Here is an 18,183-nt window from a genome sequence, read left to right as displayed (position 1 = left end):
ATGTGTGTCGTGGAAATGTCCTGTATTACTAAATAAGGAGAGTTACAAACCACACACCAGTCAGAGTTATACATAAACTTCATCTGAGCTTCACCATAGCCCTGTGACTCTCAGATCAATTCAGTGTCTATAAATGAATTCTTTGAGAGTGCTTACAAAATGGCAACTGAGATCTTTTATAGCAAAGATCCAGCCCTCTCAACTCACAATGACGAACCACAGATCTTAGGAACTTCACAAAGTGCCTTTTACTTGAAAGAGGAGTATCCTATAGCCAGATAGCATTAGCTATACATTATAGTTGAGTTTGGTCTCCTAAACCGAGATTGTAATCTCGTTCCTGGTACTTTTTAGTACCAAAACATTATCTCATCCAATGGCAAATATCAATTGTCAATTCTAGATACTCCCATCTCAAATACACCCCCTCCTGGACAAGCTCACTGAGGGGAGTGACTGGCACACAGACATTGTGGAGCCCTTCACATGGTTTAACTGATACATTGGAAGACACTGTTCAATTCTGACTTCTCCCTTTCTGATATTCTGCATATTACCAGACAGATAAAAGACAAACCTGACCTCTCCCCTCTTTGGGCAACTGCCAACAGTATTATCCAAAAGAAGATATTCTAATGACAAATATTTTACTCAGTAAGGTCACGCCAATAGATTTATATCGTCACTCCCACTCCCAAGGCCAACTTTGAATGGTTGATATCCCAGGCTTGTACAGTATGTGCCGTGTACAAAAGCCCGGGGAGAGGCGACATTACACCAAGAAACATTTATCTTGATGAAAGCCCCGAACATAAGGAAATTGAAAGTGTCTTTTTTTCTGGAACCAAGTTACATGTTCCTCAGTACACAAATATGCACGCAACAATACGACGAGCCATTCCGCACGGTGCTGGATCAGGTCTTTGACACATGTTGGGAGATTGATTCGTTGGTCCACCAGACCTTCCGCACATTTGGGCGGAAGTGTCTAGGAACGAGATATAGTGTGACTAACATGACTTCACTTTAGAGCGTATGCCGACCTTCAGCACAACATGTCACCCTTTATAAAGCACATGTTTATATCATATTCGTCATAGTGGGTTATGTCACATTTGACATTGTTGATTGTCACACTGTTATGCCACATTTATTAACCCTTTATAAAGCAAGACATATGGTTATAGATACTCTAACACATGTATTTAGTGCTTATGAAGGCATTATGAAGTCTTTATGAAGCCTTTATAAGCTGAATGTAATTTAAAGCGGGTCATAAAAAAAACTGGAAATTCACGTTTTTAGCTGCACTGCCCCTTTAAGCATTATTCTATTCCATCCCTTATACATTATTAATGTTAATATGACACCAAATGACAGGTATTTGGATCGTTTTTTTGAAGTATTGTCAGTCACAGGTATGAAACGGCCCATTATAAAGACCAAAAGGTAAGACACAGAACTGCTCCAGTCCCTGTAATACACATTTACAAGTCCTCACAAAACATATATAGTTAGTATAGCACTGTAACACACAGTGTACACAGTATACTGATCACTATTATACCAACATACTAGCTACCTTCACTACTATGCCTCCTCCCATGTAGCAGTACATGCATGGTAGCCAATGGTAGCCAATACAGAGTCATGCATGAGATCCCTTCTGCCCGCCCTCTTTCTATTTCGGCCACGAGCCAAATATGGCTTTCTGATCCTAGCTACTTCCCTAGACATCCCTTACGCTTGATAGGCTTACAGCAAGTGTCAAACTCGTTCCACAGAGGGCCGTGTCTGCGGGTTTTCTCGCTCCTCCCTTGTACTCGATTGATTAATTAAGGTCACTAATTAGTAAGGAACTCCCCTCACCTGGTTGTCTAGGGCTTAATTGAAAGGGAAAACCCCAAAACCAGTAGACACTAGGCACTCCATGAAATGAGTTTGACACCCCTGGTAGAGAATCAAACCTGCACTCACAACCTTGACTTTCTCAGGTTATTCAGGAAAAAGGGCATAACAGGTGTCAGTCGGGCGCGCCAAGGTAAATAAATAACCAGCTAGGAAAATGGTGAAAGTTATGTCTTCCATGGGAGCAGGTCTAGTCATTTACTATGTCCACCATGCATGTTCCTCCATTCTAAACCTCGTGTTAAGTATCATTTTCACTCTCATTGACACATTTAGTTGACATCTGGAACATGTGACACCAAAAAAAGGTGACAATTTGAGCATTTCAAATATTTTACAACAATAATAGATTTAATACTAGTAAATGTTTGTGCTGAATACTCAATGTTGTACTGCTCTGCATTAAGTGCTGCCCTGAAAACATGGACCATGACAGTATTGGACCAAGCTATATCAGCCTGGTTGTCTACTTTGTCAGCTTTCACCCAGATAAATGGGAAATTGCCTCAGTAGCAGTACTTGAAAGGGCAGTAGCCAACCAGGAGGAAGGTGTCATGAAATGGGGAGGGATACTGGGTTAGATTGTAGGAGGATGGAGGGTGAAGCAGGATAGAGGATTGTAATGGCTGGAATAGAATTAAAGGAACGGGGACAAATGTAGTTTCCGTATGTTTTATGTGTTTGATACCATTCCATTTATTCCATTCCAGTCTTTACAATAAGCCCGTCCTCCTATAGCTCCTCCCACCAGCCTCCCAATAGTCATAGCTTAAGACAGACAGTTGGAGTAAAGTGTTACCACACACGATATATGAACATACACCACATATCAACTGTAGACAATGCACACAAGAAAATCATGGTGTGCTCAATCTGATTTAGAATGTTTAAAGTTAAATCATGCCCATTTAGGGTGTATGGGCAAAATAAATGCAAGGCTGACTATTCTTTCAGGATTTTAAACTTTACTTTATTCAATGTATCTGATAGATACAATGCACATGAATCAACAATGTTGTACATGTGCCAGAATTAGCCAATTATACAAAAGGCTAATTCGTTTGGTCATGGTGTTATAGCCATTGTATGCCGAGCCCGGCGATACATTAGATACATCCACAATAATCTCTTACACTGCCCGTCATGTGACCATGTTCTTAGTGGGTCCGGTGTCAAAGGTGACAGGGGTTTGTGTGCTGTACTCTAACTTCCTATCTACCTCCTGAACGTGTTACCAACAGAGGAAGTTTGCTAGCCCATTTCTGTCATAGTTGGTTAGGGGTTAGCTAGGATTACAGCAGGGGAGGGAGGGAGTCGGAGAGAGACATGCAGACTGAGAAAGAGGCACACAGACATATACCCCTTCCATACAAAGAACTAAATCCCACTCATTTACATTTATCTCGTGATTCCTGCATTTTCACAGATCCTGTAACCAAAATACAGGTATACGGGCTCTGTGAGTGGTTCTCTGAATTTTTTTGAGGATAAAATCATTAACACTTCCATTGTTCAACAGAGAGGGAGGAGAGGGAGAGAGGTGAAAGAGTGCAGAGGGAGAGAGAGCGAAGGGATAGAATGAGCGAGAGGGAGAGAGAAAGAGAGAGAGAGAGAGAGAGACAGACAGAGGGGGGTATACTAAGTGTCCTACAGGGCCTGATTGAGCTTAACTTACAGCCTTGCACTAATTCTGAGAAAAAGAGGAATGAGAAGATGGCTAGGTTTCACAGAACCATAGTAGCTAACAATGTTACTGGAAAGCATCAGTTGGCTTCACCCTTGCACTTCACCCTATGCAGACCTTTTCAGTGCTGACTGTGGCATAAAATCAACACAGAACATCAATCTGTGTTATAAGGTGTTCTAATGTTCTAAAATGTATTATAAGGACTTGGATCAAATACTAAATACTTAACTTGTCAAATACTTTACCTGCGTTCGATTGATTTTGCCTGGTACAATGGAACGAATAGAATAATCGCCGTCACACGTGGAAACTCCAAGCTAAATAAAGCACACACACACATTTACACACAGGCCTGTAAGGTATCACAACTCGGGGGGCATGGTGCAAGGGTTTCATGCCTGTTGACACTTTTATCGATTTGTATGCATCACAAGAAATGATAAAGAAGCCAATCTGTCTTTTATGTAGAGGTTATTCAAATATATTATATTTGTCAATGAGTGCCACTACCCCTGTCATGAAAATAGTTGCACGCAACTTTCTCATATTTATTGGAATATCATGGTCCACAGCCCCTTGTTAGTAGCCAGGTAGTGGTGGATAAACTGTAATATCAGTGGATTACAAATCAAGGCCTTTTTGACTGGTGAAGGGGTGAATCCAACACGGGTGTTTAAAACCAACAATCACCTCAACCCTTAACTATTTCTGACCCCATGACACATGCCACAGGGCAGGGTGATTGGTAGATCGCCCTGACATGGAACCTGATCGTTTAGGTTTTCACTTGTAATCCCTCTTGACGAGGAGATCAAGGTGCATTGTCTCGTTAATACCAGAGATTGCATTGCATAGAATAGACGTGCTTGCACAAGGTTTCTCCACACATAGAGTCTAATACAACCTATAAAGTAATCATTGCATGGGAGCTATCTGGAATATCAATATTGGGCCATAGCGGAGTGTGCATCAAGGTACAAGGTTTGTTTGTTAAATGGCGTTGGCATTGCTTGCCGCGAATTGGCATTCTCAAGCAACAACGCTTGTGTTAATTCATCGAGCGGTAATGTTCGTATCAAGGCACCAAAGACCTCTTGAACTCAGACAAATCTTGCTGCGAGTACTTCTGAATCTATATAATGCTGTAATACAGGAATTACTGCAGTAGCACACCCCCAAAGTTCCCATTCATTCCGATCTTTAGGCCCACCCCAATCTTGTGGGATCTGTGAAATCTCTCCTTCGGAGCCACAAGTCAGCTAATTCCCTGTGGCTGAGAAAAGATGATCAACTCTCAAGGTACAGTATAATTCTCCCTTTACTTACCATAACTATAAAGGCTTGCCATTTATACCCAAATGCATTCAACAACTCCACTGGCATCTTCACATCCAAATCTCTATTTTAACCATCAATCGATCCCTCGATTTCTTGATCCATTTTCTTCTTGTCTCTTCTGTGTCACTTGTGACGCATGTTCTGGTTGGACTGCTCTAATTCCTTAACGAGATTTCAGATTCCCCGGATATCCAATTGGATCCTGATTAACTGGGCTCAACTCATTAGCTCTGATAAATAAATTCAACTCCCCTCAACCTCAACCCCTGCCAATCTCTCAGAAAACCCTACAAAATTCAGCCGCTCCACCAATACATTCAGACAATAATACTCTTGATGTCTGGTCATTTCTGACTGCTGCATCATATTACTATCGATAGTGAAAGCTGCCACTGATAGACTTGATAAGAATCCAAACACCACTCATTAGTGATGTGTATTTGTATTTGTAGTTGTATTTATTATGGATCCCCATTAGCTGCTGCCAAAGCCGCAGACACAATTGTAAAAACATTACAATACATTCACAGATTTCACAACACACTGTGTGCCCTCAGGCCCCTACTCCACCACTACCACATGTCTACTGTACTAAATCCATGTGTATGTATAGTGCGTATGTTATCGTGTGTGTGTGTGTGTGTCTGTGCCCATGTTTGTGTTGCTTCACAGTCCCCGCTGTTCCATAAGGTGTTTTTGAATCTGTTTTTGAATCTAATTTTCCTGCTTGCGTCAGTTACTTGATGTGGAATAGAGTTCCAAGTAACCATGGCTCTATGTAGTACTGTGTGCCTCCCATAGTCTGTTCTGGACTTGGGGACTGTGAAGAGACCTCTTGTGGCATGTCTTGTGGGGTATGCATGGGTGTCTGAGATGTGTGCCAGTAGCTAAGACAGATGGCTTGATAGCTAAGACAGATACAGTCAACATGTCAATACCTCTCATAAATAAAAGTAGTGATTAAGTAAATCTCTCCTCCACTTTCAGCCAGGAGAGATTGACATGCATATCATTAATATTAGCTTTCTGTGTACATCCAAGGGCCAGCCATTCTGCTCTGTTCTGAGCCAATTGCAATTTTCCTGCGTCCTTTTTTGTGGCACCTGATCACAAGACTGAACAGTAGTCAAGGTGTGACAAAACTAGGGCCTGTAGGACATTGATAGTTGTTAAGAAGGCAGAGCATCGCTTTATCATAGACAGACTGCACCCCATCTTAGCTACTACTGCATCAATATGTTTTGACCATGACAGTTTACAATCTAGGTTTACTCCAAGCAGTTTAGTCATCTCAACTTACTCAATTTCCACATGATTTATTCCAAGTTTTAGTTGAGGTTTAGGGTTTAGTGAGTGTTTTGTTTGAGTGCTTTGTTCCAAATACAATTATTTTAGTTTTAGAAATATTTAGGGCTAACTTATTCCTTGCCACCCACTCTGAAAATAACTGCAGCTCTTTGTTGAGTGCTGCAGTCATTTCAGTTGCTGTAGTAGCTGACGTGTATAGTGGTGAGTCATCCGCATACATAGACACTCTGGCTTTACTCAAAGTCAGTGAGATGTTGTTAGTAAAAATTGAAAAAGCAAGGGGCCTAAACAGCTACCCTGGGGAATTCTTGATTCTAACTGGATTATATTTGAGAGGCTTCCATTAAAGAACACCCTCTGTGTAGTAACTCTTTATCCACATTATAGCAGGGGGTGTAAAGCCATAACACATAAGTTTTTCCAGCAGCAGACTATGATCGATAATGTCAAAAGCTGCACTGAAGTCTAACAAGACAACCCACACAATAATTGTATCATCAATTTCTCTCAGCCAATCATCAGTCGTTTGTGTAAGTGCTGTACTTGTTGAGTGTCCTTCCCTAAAAGCATGCTGAAATTCTGTTGTCAATTTGTTTACTGGTTGGACTGCTCTAATTGGTAGGCCTACCATGCAATTGGCTAGAAGAGTTTTCTGAGCCACTCCAGGTCAGCAAAATCAAATACCCTCTCCTCGTAGACATTAACACTATTATACTGTCGAATGATGTGGAACTGAATGTGGAAGACATCAAATGTGTTTCTCTACCAGCTTTATGTCGTAGCCATTGATGTGATGTAACAAATGGTGTGTTCTCACTAGCAATGCCGCTCTATACCCCTCAGAATCTCTCTACTGGATCATATCTCAAACCCCTCCGCCTCTCTCTACTTAATCTTATTCTCACATTTACACCTTCACCTGTCCCTCTCTCCCTTCATCCCCACTTCTCTCTTTACCTGCTCTTGTCTTTTGACCTCATAACCTGATTTTCTCCTCCAATCGGTTTACCCATCTCCTCTTGCCATGCTCTCTCTCTCTCCTTCCCTCTCTCTATTTCCATCTTCGGGCTTATCCCTTCATCCCTGATCTCCTTCATCCCCTTCAATCCTCATCTGTTCCTCACAGGAGGACAGGAGAGAGAAAGAGAGAGTTTTCACAGGTTGCCTGCAGCCAGTCTGTGGGTGAAAGCGTAAGAGGAAAGAGAGATAGAGAGAAGGAAAGCAGGGCTGACTTGAGTATTGTGGAACATAAAAAGTTGCTTCAAAGGGCTACTGAGGCAGAAAAGCCCAAAAAGAGGAAGGACTGCATTTTGTTTGGAAAGGTGAGTGATTTTGGGTCACTTTGGTAGCACATATGTGGAACTACATGGAACGACATTGACTTCTCTGATGATTACGAACACGGACCCAGATCATCATGGACACAATCCCATTACCTAGCTCAGTATTCTCATCCATGATAAGATTTCACAGTTGAAAGACTGGAACTTCATCTGATTTGCAGCCCGGTCCAATGGATTGAATATGAGCGAAATAAACTACTCAATTGTCGGTCAATTACAAGAAGTAATAAATGGAGTTCTCAGATGTGCTCATTTCCACCAGAGGATGAATTCTAATGGCATGCAACAAGTGCACTGTAGTCCATGGAAAACATGTTGACTGCTGTCTTTGCAAGTGAGAGAGAGAGCAACAGAGAGAGAGAGAGAGAGAGAGAGAGAGACAGAGACAGAGACAGAGACAGAGAGCGAGAGAGAGAACTGGTAGGTTGAAATGGCTGTCACCAGTAGGGAGTGACGGTGACAGAATTAAGTGCTTTTCTTCTCAGAATCTGTTTAATTTATTAGGTAACAACAGCATACAAAGACGTTATCAGCATTATCACGAAGGTTGCAAATCCTCCCTCATTGATTCTGGAGATCCAGTAAAAGAGGAACAACACCAAAACAAAATCCCAGAGTGAAAGCAGCAAACTGCAGAGCTTGTGCATATCTTCTATCTCACTTTTCGCACATGCATTGTCTCACATGTATTGATTTTGTGCATTGAAGTCTTCCTGAATTCTGCAGCTATGCTAATAGAATGGTGCATGTCTAGAGTACTTCTATCTAGACAAACAGGAATAGAGGCCATTCTGTGCATTTGTGCAAAGATCATTTCAAAGGAAATAACCAAACAGGAAACTGAAGAAGAAGACTCCATAAAAAAAACTCACATTTCTACCTGATAGGCCCATATCCTTGCCTAGTCTTGACCCCTCGCTCCACTCTTTCTCTCTTCTACCATCTCTTGCTCCCCCTTTCTGATCCAGTGGTAAAGGGCAGTCAGTAATCGGATGACAGGAGATTTGACTGGAAAAGCCTCCTTTAAGATCCCCTGATGGGGCTTTAAAGCTCTATTCCCACTTGGCACAGACGTCATTTTGTCTAGTTTTGATTTACATTTGATTGAGTTGTCAACTAATGTGAATTCAGCATGAAATCAACAAGAATTTGAACTGGGTCATTGGATTTAAGTTCAAAGTTGGGTGAAAATACAGAAATTCCTTTACATTGACGACTTTCTCCACATTGATTCAACATCATCGCATTGATTTTTTTAGTCATTGAAAGTACATGGAAACAACGTTGATTCAACCAGTTTGTGCCCAGTAAGTTGTGCCCACCCCTCCTCGCCCTCTGTCTCACTGGCTCTCATCATAGGTCAAACCACCTACTGAACATGCTTAGCCTATGCTTTGCTTTGCCTATTTGTGAACAATTATTTCTGTGAATGTAATGCCTTTTGTTAATACTGTATTTGCAGGGATGTGTGCTGTAGTAGTTGGATTCGTTTTCGAGATTTGTTGTTAACCTTTAAGCGGTTTACAAAAGTGGTGTGTGTTGGTAATTGGCCTCCAATTATGAAAACGTCAGCATCCAATTAAAGAGTATTAGGGCCACACACAGCTAACCCCTAATTCCCTCTTGATCTTGAAATATTCTCTCTTAAAAGGCATTGAAAGTCAGAGTGAGGGGGGAGAAAAGAAGGTTCATGCTAAATTGTGTCTTAAACTTGTTTTAATTGTAACACAAAATAATAAGAATTTAAGCAATAAATAGGAAAATATAAGTAATAAAGTATAGTTGTAAAGTTAAATGAGGCCTTCTAAGTAAAAATGGAAAGTACTCTTGAAAGACAGACATCACTTCCGTAAAGAACTATAAAAAACAAAATGGCTGTCTGTGTTACAGATAAAATGGCCAGTAATTTGCCTTGTTCTTCAGATACATGAAGGTAGATCTTGGATATGTCACTAATTCTGCATATTAGACTTCTAGCACAGTGGATGTGGGATTATGCCTCATACCGTACTCAAGAAGGCCAATCTAGGCTCTTGCACCATACTAAATGACGAAAGCACCTGATTGGTTTAGTTTAGGGGGTCAGAGGCCATGGGGGAGTTACTGGAGCAATGAATCCAGTTACGTTCTCCTCAAACAGATGGCCACCTTATGCAGTATATCTACTGCACATATTTGAGAACATGAATTCTCAGTTCTATTTAATTAAGATCTTCGTTACATGATTGAGTTCTACATTGCATACATTTTACAACGAGGACAGCATTTTTGCCAAGCCTTGATCTGTATATGTATGCAATCAAATAAGTTCTAAACATAAAACTATTTTCCTTTCCTCTTTCTCCCTTTTCGTCTAGTCTGCTACTTTTTTTTCTCCAGCGGTAACAGCCCCTATCAACCGTTGCCATGGGTGAAATGGACACGTTGAAAAAGGAGGCCGATGGTCTGAAGGCCCAGATTGAAGTGAGTCTCGTTATCACAGCATGTCAATGGTTGCCACAAGACACATTTTTTGGTTTGTTACAATCTTCAATATCACCCCAGTCAAAAAAAGACAATCAGATAAATAACTTGGAATTATAGAACCAATAATGCACAAGAATTCATGTACAGAGTTGATAACATATAGCCTACATTTAGTTTCCTCCACATACCAGCACTGGCATTGAGATAAAGTTATACTAAGACATTGTAAGCAGTGTCTGGTTCCTGAAAAATGTAAATACAACAGAAGTATGGAAAACATTCTGCTCCAAACAATCTATGCTTATTTTTCTACAACTATTTGACTCTTAACTTATTCCTCTCCTACCTGTGAATCCCTTTCCCACCACTAGGCAGGCCGCAAGGCGGTCAATGACACCACCATGGCCACTCTAGCATCTGGTGTGGCGGCTGCACCACGTGTTCAGCTGAAAAACAGAAAGACATTGAAGGGCCACTTGGCCAAAATCTACGGCTTGCACTGGTCTGCTGATAACAGGTGAGAAGGTGTTCTTGTCCAGATAGCTGAGAATGGGGATGGCGCCAGGGACAGTCGAGCTCACCATAGACGCCCCACCACTACCACTAGCCAGTGTGGAATAAGGACTATTAAAAAACATAGAGAAGGTCTACCTTGAGCAAGACAGAGAAGGTCGATACAAGGGGTTGTCTGATACGCCACTCAAACCAAATGGACTCTGATATCAAAAGGTCCCATTGTTTAATGTGTCCACCATGGCATGCAGGTGTCATGGGGTTCAATGAAAATGCTTTCATTGTTTCAAATGTTGCATTGTCAAAGTATTGAGCCAGATTCATACTGGAACTCGTGCCTAAATCCTGTTCACAGAATTTGATACACTGACTAGACACTTTCTTTTTCTCTCCAACAGGCACATGGTCAGTGCCTCACAGGATGGCAAGCTTCTGATTTGGGACACCTACACCGGCAACAAGGTAATGAGTGATCACTGATCAGTCATCATCTTCACATCTCTAACTATTTTCCTCTTAATGCATAGGATTTATATAGAGAACTTTCTACTTGGTTTGCAAATGTATGGAGTAAATCCCTACTTCAACCACCGACATGTAGAAGCAGTACCCACTTTTCTTTTAGATTGTCTTGACTTTGACTACACACTACGAATGTATTTATATGCTATAAGTCAGCTAGTTGGGTATTTTAAGTCTTCTAACCTTGAGACAAAGTGAACTAGAAAGTGAGTGGTTAAGCATTCTTCTCCCTGCCCTCCAGGTATATGCCGTCCCCCTCAAGTCCTCCTGGGTAATGAGTTGCTCCATGGCCCCTTCTGGCAATCTGGTGGCCAGCGGAGGTCTGGATAACATGTGCACCATCGCCAATATCAAGGGTGCCAGCCCAAAGACCCTCAGGGAGCTGGACGCACATGAAGGTGGGTATCGTAGTACAATGTCTGCTTCATCCGAGTTATCGTCAACTCCGATACCAACTGAGTTTACGGTCAATTCCGTGACCAACTACAAGAGAATTCATCAAAAGCGTGTTCATAAATTGGATGAGATCCAAATACGTAGGAAATAAGTAGTACAAACAATAACATCTCTATCTTTCTCCTTCCATCTCAGGCTACCTTTCTCATAGCCGCTTCCTGAACGACAATGAGATCCTCACAGCATCTGGTGACACCACTTGTTGCCTGTGGGATCTGGAGACTGGCAAGCAGAAGGTGATCTACAAGAGCCACGTGGGTGACTGTATGTGCCTGGCCTTGTCACCAGACCAGAACATGTTCATCTCAGGGGCGTGTGACTCCAGCGCCAAGCTGTGGGACATAAGAGATGGCGGCTGCAAGCAGACCTTCATCGGCCACACGAGTGACATTAACGCCATTGCGGTGAGCACATAAGACACGCCCCAGGGTTTTTCCTGGTCAGAATGACTCTGAATGATCTATATACTGTAGTGACCTTAACCCAACAACTATCGACCTTGTCAAGATGTTGGGTTGCAGGTACAAGATTCTGGTTTCGAGCTCCGGTTGAGACTACCCACGTGACTTCAGTAGTCAGGGGGTAGTGCAATCCAAAATCGAAACATAATTTAGCTTCACAACACCAAATCTTTCCAAGGAGTCTGTACTTTGCTAACTCAGTCAACTCACCGGGCAAACTAACCTTCAAGTTCAATACATGTCAAAACAAAACACTACATACTGAAATGGCCTTCTTTATACCCCAGTTCTACCCTAGTGGCACTGCAGTTATCACAGGTTCCGATGACTGCACCCTCAAGATGTACGACCTCCGTGCTGACCAAGAGGTCAATGGCTACCAGGACGCTGCATTGAATGCTGGCGTCACGTCAGTCTCCCTCTCCAGCTCAGGACGCCTCATCTTCGCCGGCTACGACAACTTCAACTGCAACATCTGGGATTCTCTGAAGGCCGAGAAAGTTGGTGAGTAAAAGTGTGAGGTGAAACCAGTGAGAGAGAAGGGAGAGGACTGAGGGGAGAGGTGAAAATGAGTGAGTAGAGACAGAGACAAACAAAGAGAACAGTCAATGTAAAGAGAGGGAGGCAGAAGAGGAGATAGATGGCATGACTGAAAAATCTGCCGATGTGCCCTTGTGCAAGGCACGTAACCCTAATTGCTCCTGTAAGTTGCTCTTGATAGGAGCATCTGCTAAATGGCTCAAATGTAAATGTAAATAAGTGGGTGGTTTAAACACAGGTAATGAAAGGGAGAAAGCGTATAGTCAAAGAAGTCTGGATGAGAGGCAGTCAGTCAAAGAAACACGGGTAAAAAGGGAATAGAAACTAGAACTGCATCATTTGCATCAGTGTGGATGACTATTTTCTTCTTCTCTCATCCCTCTCTCTCTCTCTCTGTCTCTCTCTCTCTCTTTCTCTCTCTCTCAGGTGTTCTGTCTGGCCATGACAACAGAGTGAGCTGCATTGGGGTGCCAGACGATGGATTGGGTGTCTGCACAGGATCCTGGGATAGCTTCCTGAAGATCTGGAACTGAGCTGGTCCTCCAGAGGCGACATTGGGAAAGAGAGAGGGGAAGACAGAGAGGAGGGGGGGGTGGATGGAGCTAGAGGACGGGAGGAGAAGGGGTTAAACACAAGCCTGAGAAATAAAGATGCTCATTTTGGGATTGGGGAGATATCAGGCGGAGTATATTTGTTGTACCAGTTCACATAATTTCTTCCCTTCTCTCTCTCCCCTCCTTTTCATCTATGTATGCAATGTGGGAGGTGGTGAATGGGACTTCATAGAACACACTGTATAAATGACATCGACAGCAGAACAAAATGCAGCCACACTACGTGTACACATGAGAATTTTAAAGTTATTGTTCAGACTATCAATACCGATACAACGACAAACATAAAAAAATAGAATTATTTGAAATAATAAATGAATTAATGAAGAAAATATGCTCTACTTGTATCTAAGGTGAGAGTGACAATTGCACATATAGATTTTTGACAATAAAAATGTGAAATAAATACAGAAATATAATGAACATAAATAAAGGTTTAGTATTACAGATGTATTTTTATTGTTTTGAGATCTTTGATGTATAAAGCCCACACTTATTAGCTGAAAGTTGATATGTACATTTATTTACATTTAGGTAATTTATTATTTATTGGAGTGCAGAGTTGATGTACAGTGCCGTTTGGTCACACAAATCCAATGTATGATGCCATTTTGGGCCAATGATGATACATGCTAACCAGCAGCATCCTCTGTCTTTGCCCCAAAATGGCTGCCATCACCAATCACCAACAAAATTAAACCATGTTCAATCACATACATCCGAGTTTGTCTATCCCTCTACTTTGAGTGTCCAGCATTCTTGAATCCTACTTCAGGAAAAAGGTTCTTGAGGTGTTACATATCAGATACCAATATATTCCCTCCCAACTGCATTTTGTAGCACTTTTACACATCGGCAGTAACTCTGTAAACATGCTATGTTCGTTGAAAAACCTTTCTAATAAACCTAGAATACTGCATTAACACCATGTCTGTGTATTTGTGCTTTGACAGTCAACCATTTAGAACAGAGTTTGACCAGGCTAATGTACACAGTTGTATTTCATATACAGACCTCTTTCTGGAGGACATTACTAAATGTTTTACTTATGTGTCTTTACTTCAGTTTGTTTCTTTTCTTTTTTGTGAGGTTTTTGTTTTGCTCATTCACCTTGTGTTTGTCGTCTTATGTTAAAAAAAAGCTTGCATGCTGTACTCCAATGCTTCATAATAAAACACAATTTAAACAGAACATAAACATAACTACTCAACCTGTGGAAACATTGATAAGCGACCATGTTTTGGTTTTAGTGGGGCTGTGAAAATGTAACCACCTTTCTAGATATAAGGACTGACAACTCATGACAACCACAAGATAATGTTAAACATATTTTGAAGCTATTACCAGATTGGATCCCAGGCCAATATTTTGTAGATTAAGATCACATTGTGTGTGTGTGTGGGGGGGGGGGTGATTAATCTCGCCTGGGCGCCTGTGTAGGCGCAGTTTGCACTGGCTGAATGTTGATTTGGAACTAGGTTGCCTACGCGGTGTGAGCCAGATGGCCCCCGCCTCTGGCCGATGTTGAAGTCGGCTTGAAGGATATAAGAACTAACAACACATGACATCCACAAGATCATTTTATTTGACGTAGGTTCAGCACATTGAATAATGAGTAGGATTCTGTGTTTTGACGTGCAAAAGTGATCGCTTTTGATAAAAATGCTTTATCTGAGTTCCCAATGAAAACTAGTTTAAAAATTAGAACATACACTACCGTTCAAAAGTTTGGGGTAACTTCGAAATGTCCTTGTTTTTGAAATAAAAGCAATTTTTTTCATTAAAATAACATCAAATTGATCAGAAATACAGTGGAGACATTGTTAATGTTGTAAATGACTATTGTAGCTGGAAACGGCTGACTTTTTTAATGGAATATCTACATAGGCGTACAGAGGCCCATTATCAGCAACCATCACTCCAGTGTTCCAAAGGCACATTGTGTTAGCTAATCCAAATTTATCATTTTAAAAGGCTAATTGATCATTAGAAAACCCTTTTGCAATTATGTTAGCAGAGCTGAAAACTGTTGTTCTGATTAAAGAAGCAATAAAACTGGCGTTTAGACTAAATCTAAATCAAATCAAATCAAATTTTATTTGTCACATACACATGGTTAGCAGATGTTAATTCGAGTGTAGCGAAATGCTTGTGCTTCTAGTTCCGACAATGCAGTAATAACCAACAAGTAATCTAGCTAACAATTCCAAAACTACTACCTTATAGACACAAGTGTAAGGGGATAAAGAATATGTACATAAAGATATATGAGTGAGTGATGGTACAGAGCGGCATAGGCAAGATACAGTAGATGGTATCGAGTACAGTATATACATATGAGATGAGTATGTAAACAAAGTGGCATAGTTAAAGTGGCTAGTGATACATGTATTACATAAAGATGCAGTAGATGATATAGAGTACAGTATATACATATACATATGAGATGAATAATGTAGGGTATGTAAACATTATATTAGGTAGCATTGTTTAAAGTGGCTAGTGATATATTTTACATCATTTCCCATCAATTCCCATTATTAAAGTGGCTGGAGTTGAGTCAGTGTGTTGGCAGCAGCCACTCAATGTTAGTGGTGGCTGTTTAACAGTCTGATGGCCTTGAGATAGAAGCTGTTTTTCAGTCTCTCGGTCCCAGCTTTGATGCACCTATACTGACCTCGCCTTCTGGATGATAGCGGGGTGAACAGGCAGTGGCTCGGGTGGTTGTTGTCCTTGAAGATCTTTATGGCCTTCCTGTGACATCGGGTGGTGTAGGTGTCCTGGAGGGCAGGTAGTTTGCCCCCGGTGATGCGTTGTGCAGACCTCACTACCCTCTGGAGAGCCTTACGGTTGTGGGCGGAGCAGTTGCCGTACCAGGCGGTGATACAGCCCGACAGGATGCTCTCGATTGTGCATCTGTAGAAGTTTGTGAGTGCTTTTGGTGACAAGCCGAATTTCTTCAGCCTCCTGAGGTTGAAGAGGCGCTGCTGCGCCTTCTTCACGATGCTGTCTGTGTGGGTGGACCAATTCAGTTTGTCTGTGATGTGTACACTGAGGAACTTAAAACTTACTACCCTCTCCACTACTGTTCCATCAATGTGGATAGGGGGGTGTTCCCTCTGCTGTTTCCTGAAGTCCACAATCATCTCCTTAGTTTTGTTGACGTTGAGTGTGAGGTTATTTTCCTGACACCACACTCCGAGGGCCCTCACCTCCTCCCTGTAGGCCGTCTCGTCGTTGTTGGTAATCAAGCCTACCACTGTTGTGTCGTCCGCAAACTTGATGATTGAGTTGGAGGCGTGCGTGGCCACGCAGTCGTGGGTGAACAGGGAGTACAGGAGAGGGCTCAGAACGCACCCTTGTGGGGCCCCAGTGTTGAGGATCAGCGGGGTGGAAATGTTGTTGCCTACCCTCACCACCTGGGGGCGGCCCGTCAGGAAGTCCAGTACCCAGTTGCACAGGGCGGGGTCGAGACCCAGGGTCTCGAGCTTGATGACGAGCTTGGAGGGCACTATGGTGTTAAATGCCAAGCTGTAGTCGATGAACAGCATTCTCACATAGGTATTAGTTAAGTATCTGGAGCATTAGCATTTGTGGGTTCGATTACAGGCTGAAAATGGCCAGAAACAAAGACCTTTCTTCTGAAACTCATCAGTCTATTCTTGTTCTGAGAAATTAAGGCTATTCCATGCGAGAAATTGCCAAGAAACTGAAGATCCGGTACAACACTGTGTACTACTCCCTTCACAGAACAGCGCAAACTGTCTCTAACCAGGATAGAAAGAGGAGTGGGAGGCCCCAGGGCACAACTGAGCAAGAGGACAAGTACATTACAGTGTCTAGTTTGAGAAACAGACGCCTCACAAGTCCTCAACTGACAGCTTCATTAAATAGTACCCGCAAAACACAACGTCAGCAGTGAAGAGGCGACCCCGGGATGCTGACCTTCTAGGCAAAGAGTTGCAAAGAAAAAGCCATATCTCAGACCTGGCAATAAAAAGAAAAGATTAAGATGGGCAGAAGAACAGACACTGGACAGAGGAACTTTCTGTTTCTGAATGATTCACACCATGCTGCATTGTTGACAATATGACCAGGGGATGCAGATTACCGGTTGATTTGAGCATGGCACACCTCCTTCACTGGCTTCGCCCGGTCACATAATGGGCCATAGTCCGGTTCAACCCGGGGCAGCTTAATTGAATCCCCTCACTATTGTCGTAAGAGTCAAATGGGAAAGGGAAAGTTGTACAACTGAATGGCTTCAACTGAAATGTGTCTTCCGCATTTAATCCAACCCCTCTGAATCAGAGAGGTGCAGGGGGCTGCCTTAATCGACATCCACGTCTTCAGCGCCCAGGGAACAGTGGATTAACTGCCTTGCTCAGGGGAAGAACGTCAGATTTTTACCTTCGCAGCTCTGGGATTCAATCCAGCAACCTTTTGGTTACTAGCCCAATGCTCTAACCACTAGGCTACCTGCCAAAGGGGTGGTAGATTAGATAAAAGGTGGTGTGTGTGTGTGTGTGTGTGTGTGTGTGTGTGTGTGTGTGTGTGTGTGTGTGTGTGTGTGTGTGTGTGTGTGTGTGTGTGTGTGTGTGTGTGTGTGTGTGTGTGTGTGTGTGTGTGTGTGTGTGTGTGTGTGTGTGTGTGAGTAAACTGTAGGGATGCCCATGTTGCTGGGGATCAGAAGTGTCTGGTGCGAGAGACGCAGGTTGAGGTTGCCAGGGTGAAAGTTGTGGGGAAAAGGTGTCAGATGCTGCGGCAGTGAAGAAAATTGAAGAAGATGGGTCAATGGTGAGGGATCCTAAGAGGCTCCCGGTGAGTTGCAAAATGTTGCCAGTACAGAGTAATAGGCCTACAAATGAAATGTGCTTCAGTAAGGTTGTCTTTTTAGTGTTCATTGCTATGGTTATCAACTGTACAGCAGGTATGGAACGTAAGTCACAGAAAACAGGTGTTGTGGTGGCAGCTGCAGAGAAGTACTTGGAATTAGGAGATTTTAATGTGAAGTGTTACAGGGGGTG

The 18,183-nt window shown here is 42.3% G+C and overlaps 1 protein-coding gene across 1 annotated transcript; it reads left to right on the top strand.

Moving 5' to 3' along the window:
• Positions 1 to 7,337: 7,337 nt before the first annotated feature.
• Positions 7,338 to 13,111, top strand: LOC112233278 (guanine nucleotide-binding protein G(I)/G(S)/G(T) subunit beta-3-like). Its single transcript, XM_042310584.1, has 8 exons — positions 7,338 to 7,563; positions 9,942 to 10,047; positions 10,422 to 10,567; positions 10,962 to 11,025; positions 11,327 to 11,483; positions 11,677 to 11,945; positions 12,290 to 12,506; positions 12,969 to 13,111. Exons 2-8 carry the CDS (start codon positions 9,991 to 9,993, stop codon positions 13,073 to 13,075), a joined length of 1,017 nt encoding a protein of 338 aa, XP_042166518.1. The 5' UTR covers positions 7,338 to 7,563; positions 9,942 to 9,990; the 3' UTR covers positions 13,076 to 13,111.
• The last annotated feature ends 5,072 nt before the right edge of the window (positions 13,112 to 18,183 follow it).

Source organism: Oncorhynchus tshawytscha, linkage group LG31, assembly GCF_018296145.1.
Source record: "Oncorhynchus tshawytscha isolate Ot180627B linkage group LG31, Otsh_v2.0, whole genome shotgun sequence".
Classification (NCBI taxonomy): Eukaryota; Metazoa; Chordata; class Actinopteri; order Salmoniformes; family Salmonidae; genus Oncorhynchus; species Oncorhynchus tshawytscha.
The sequence above is the reverse complement of the archived record's forward strand: the minus strand, read 5'-3'. Positions and strand labels throughout refer to the sequence as shown.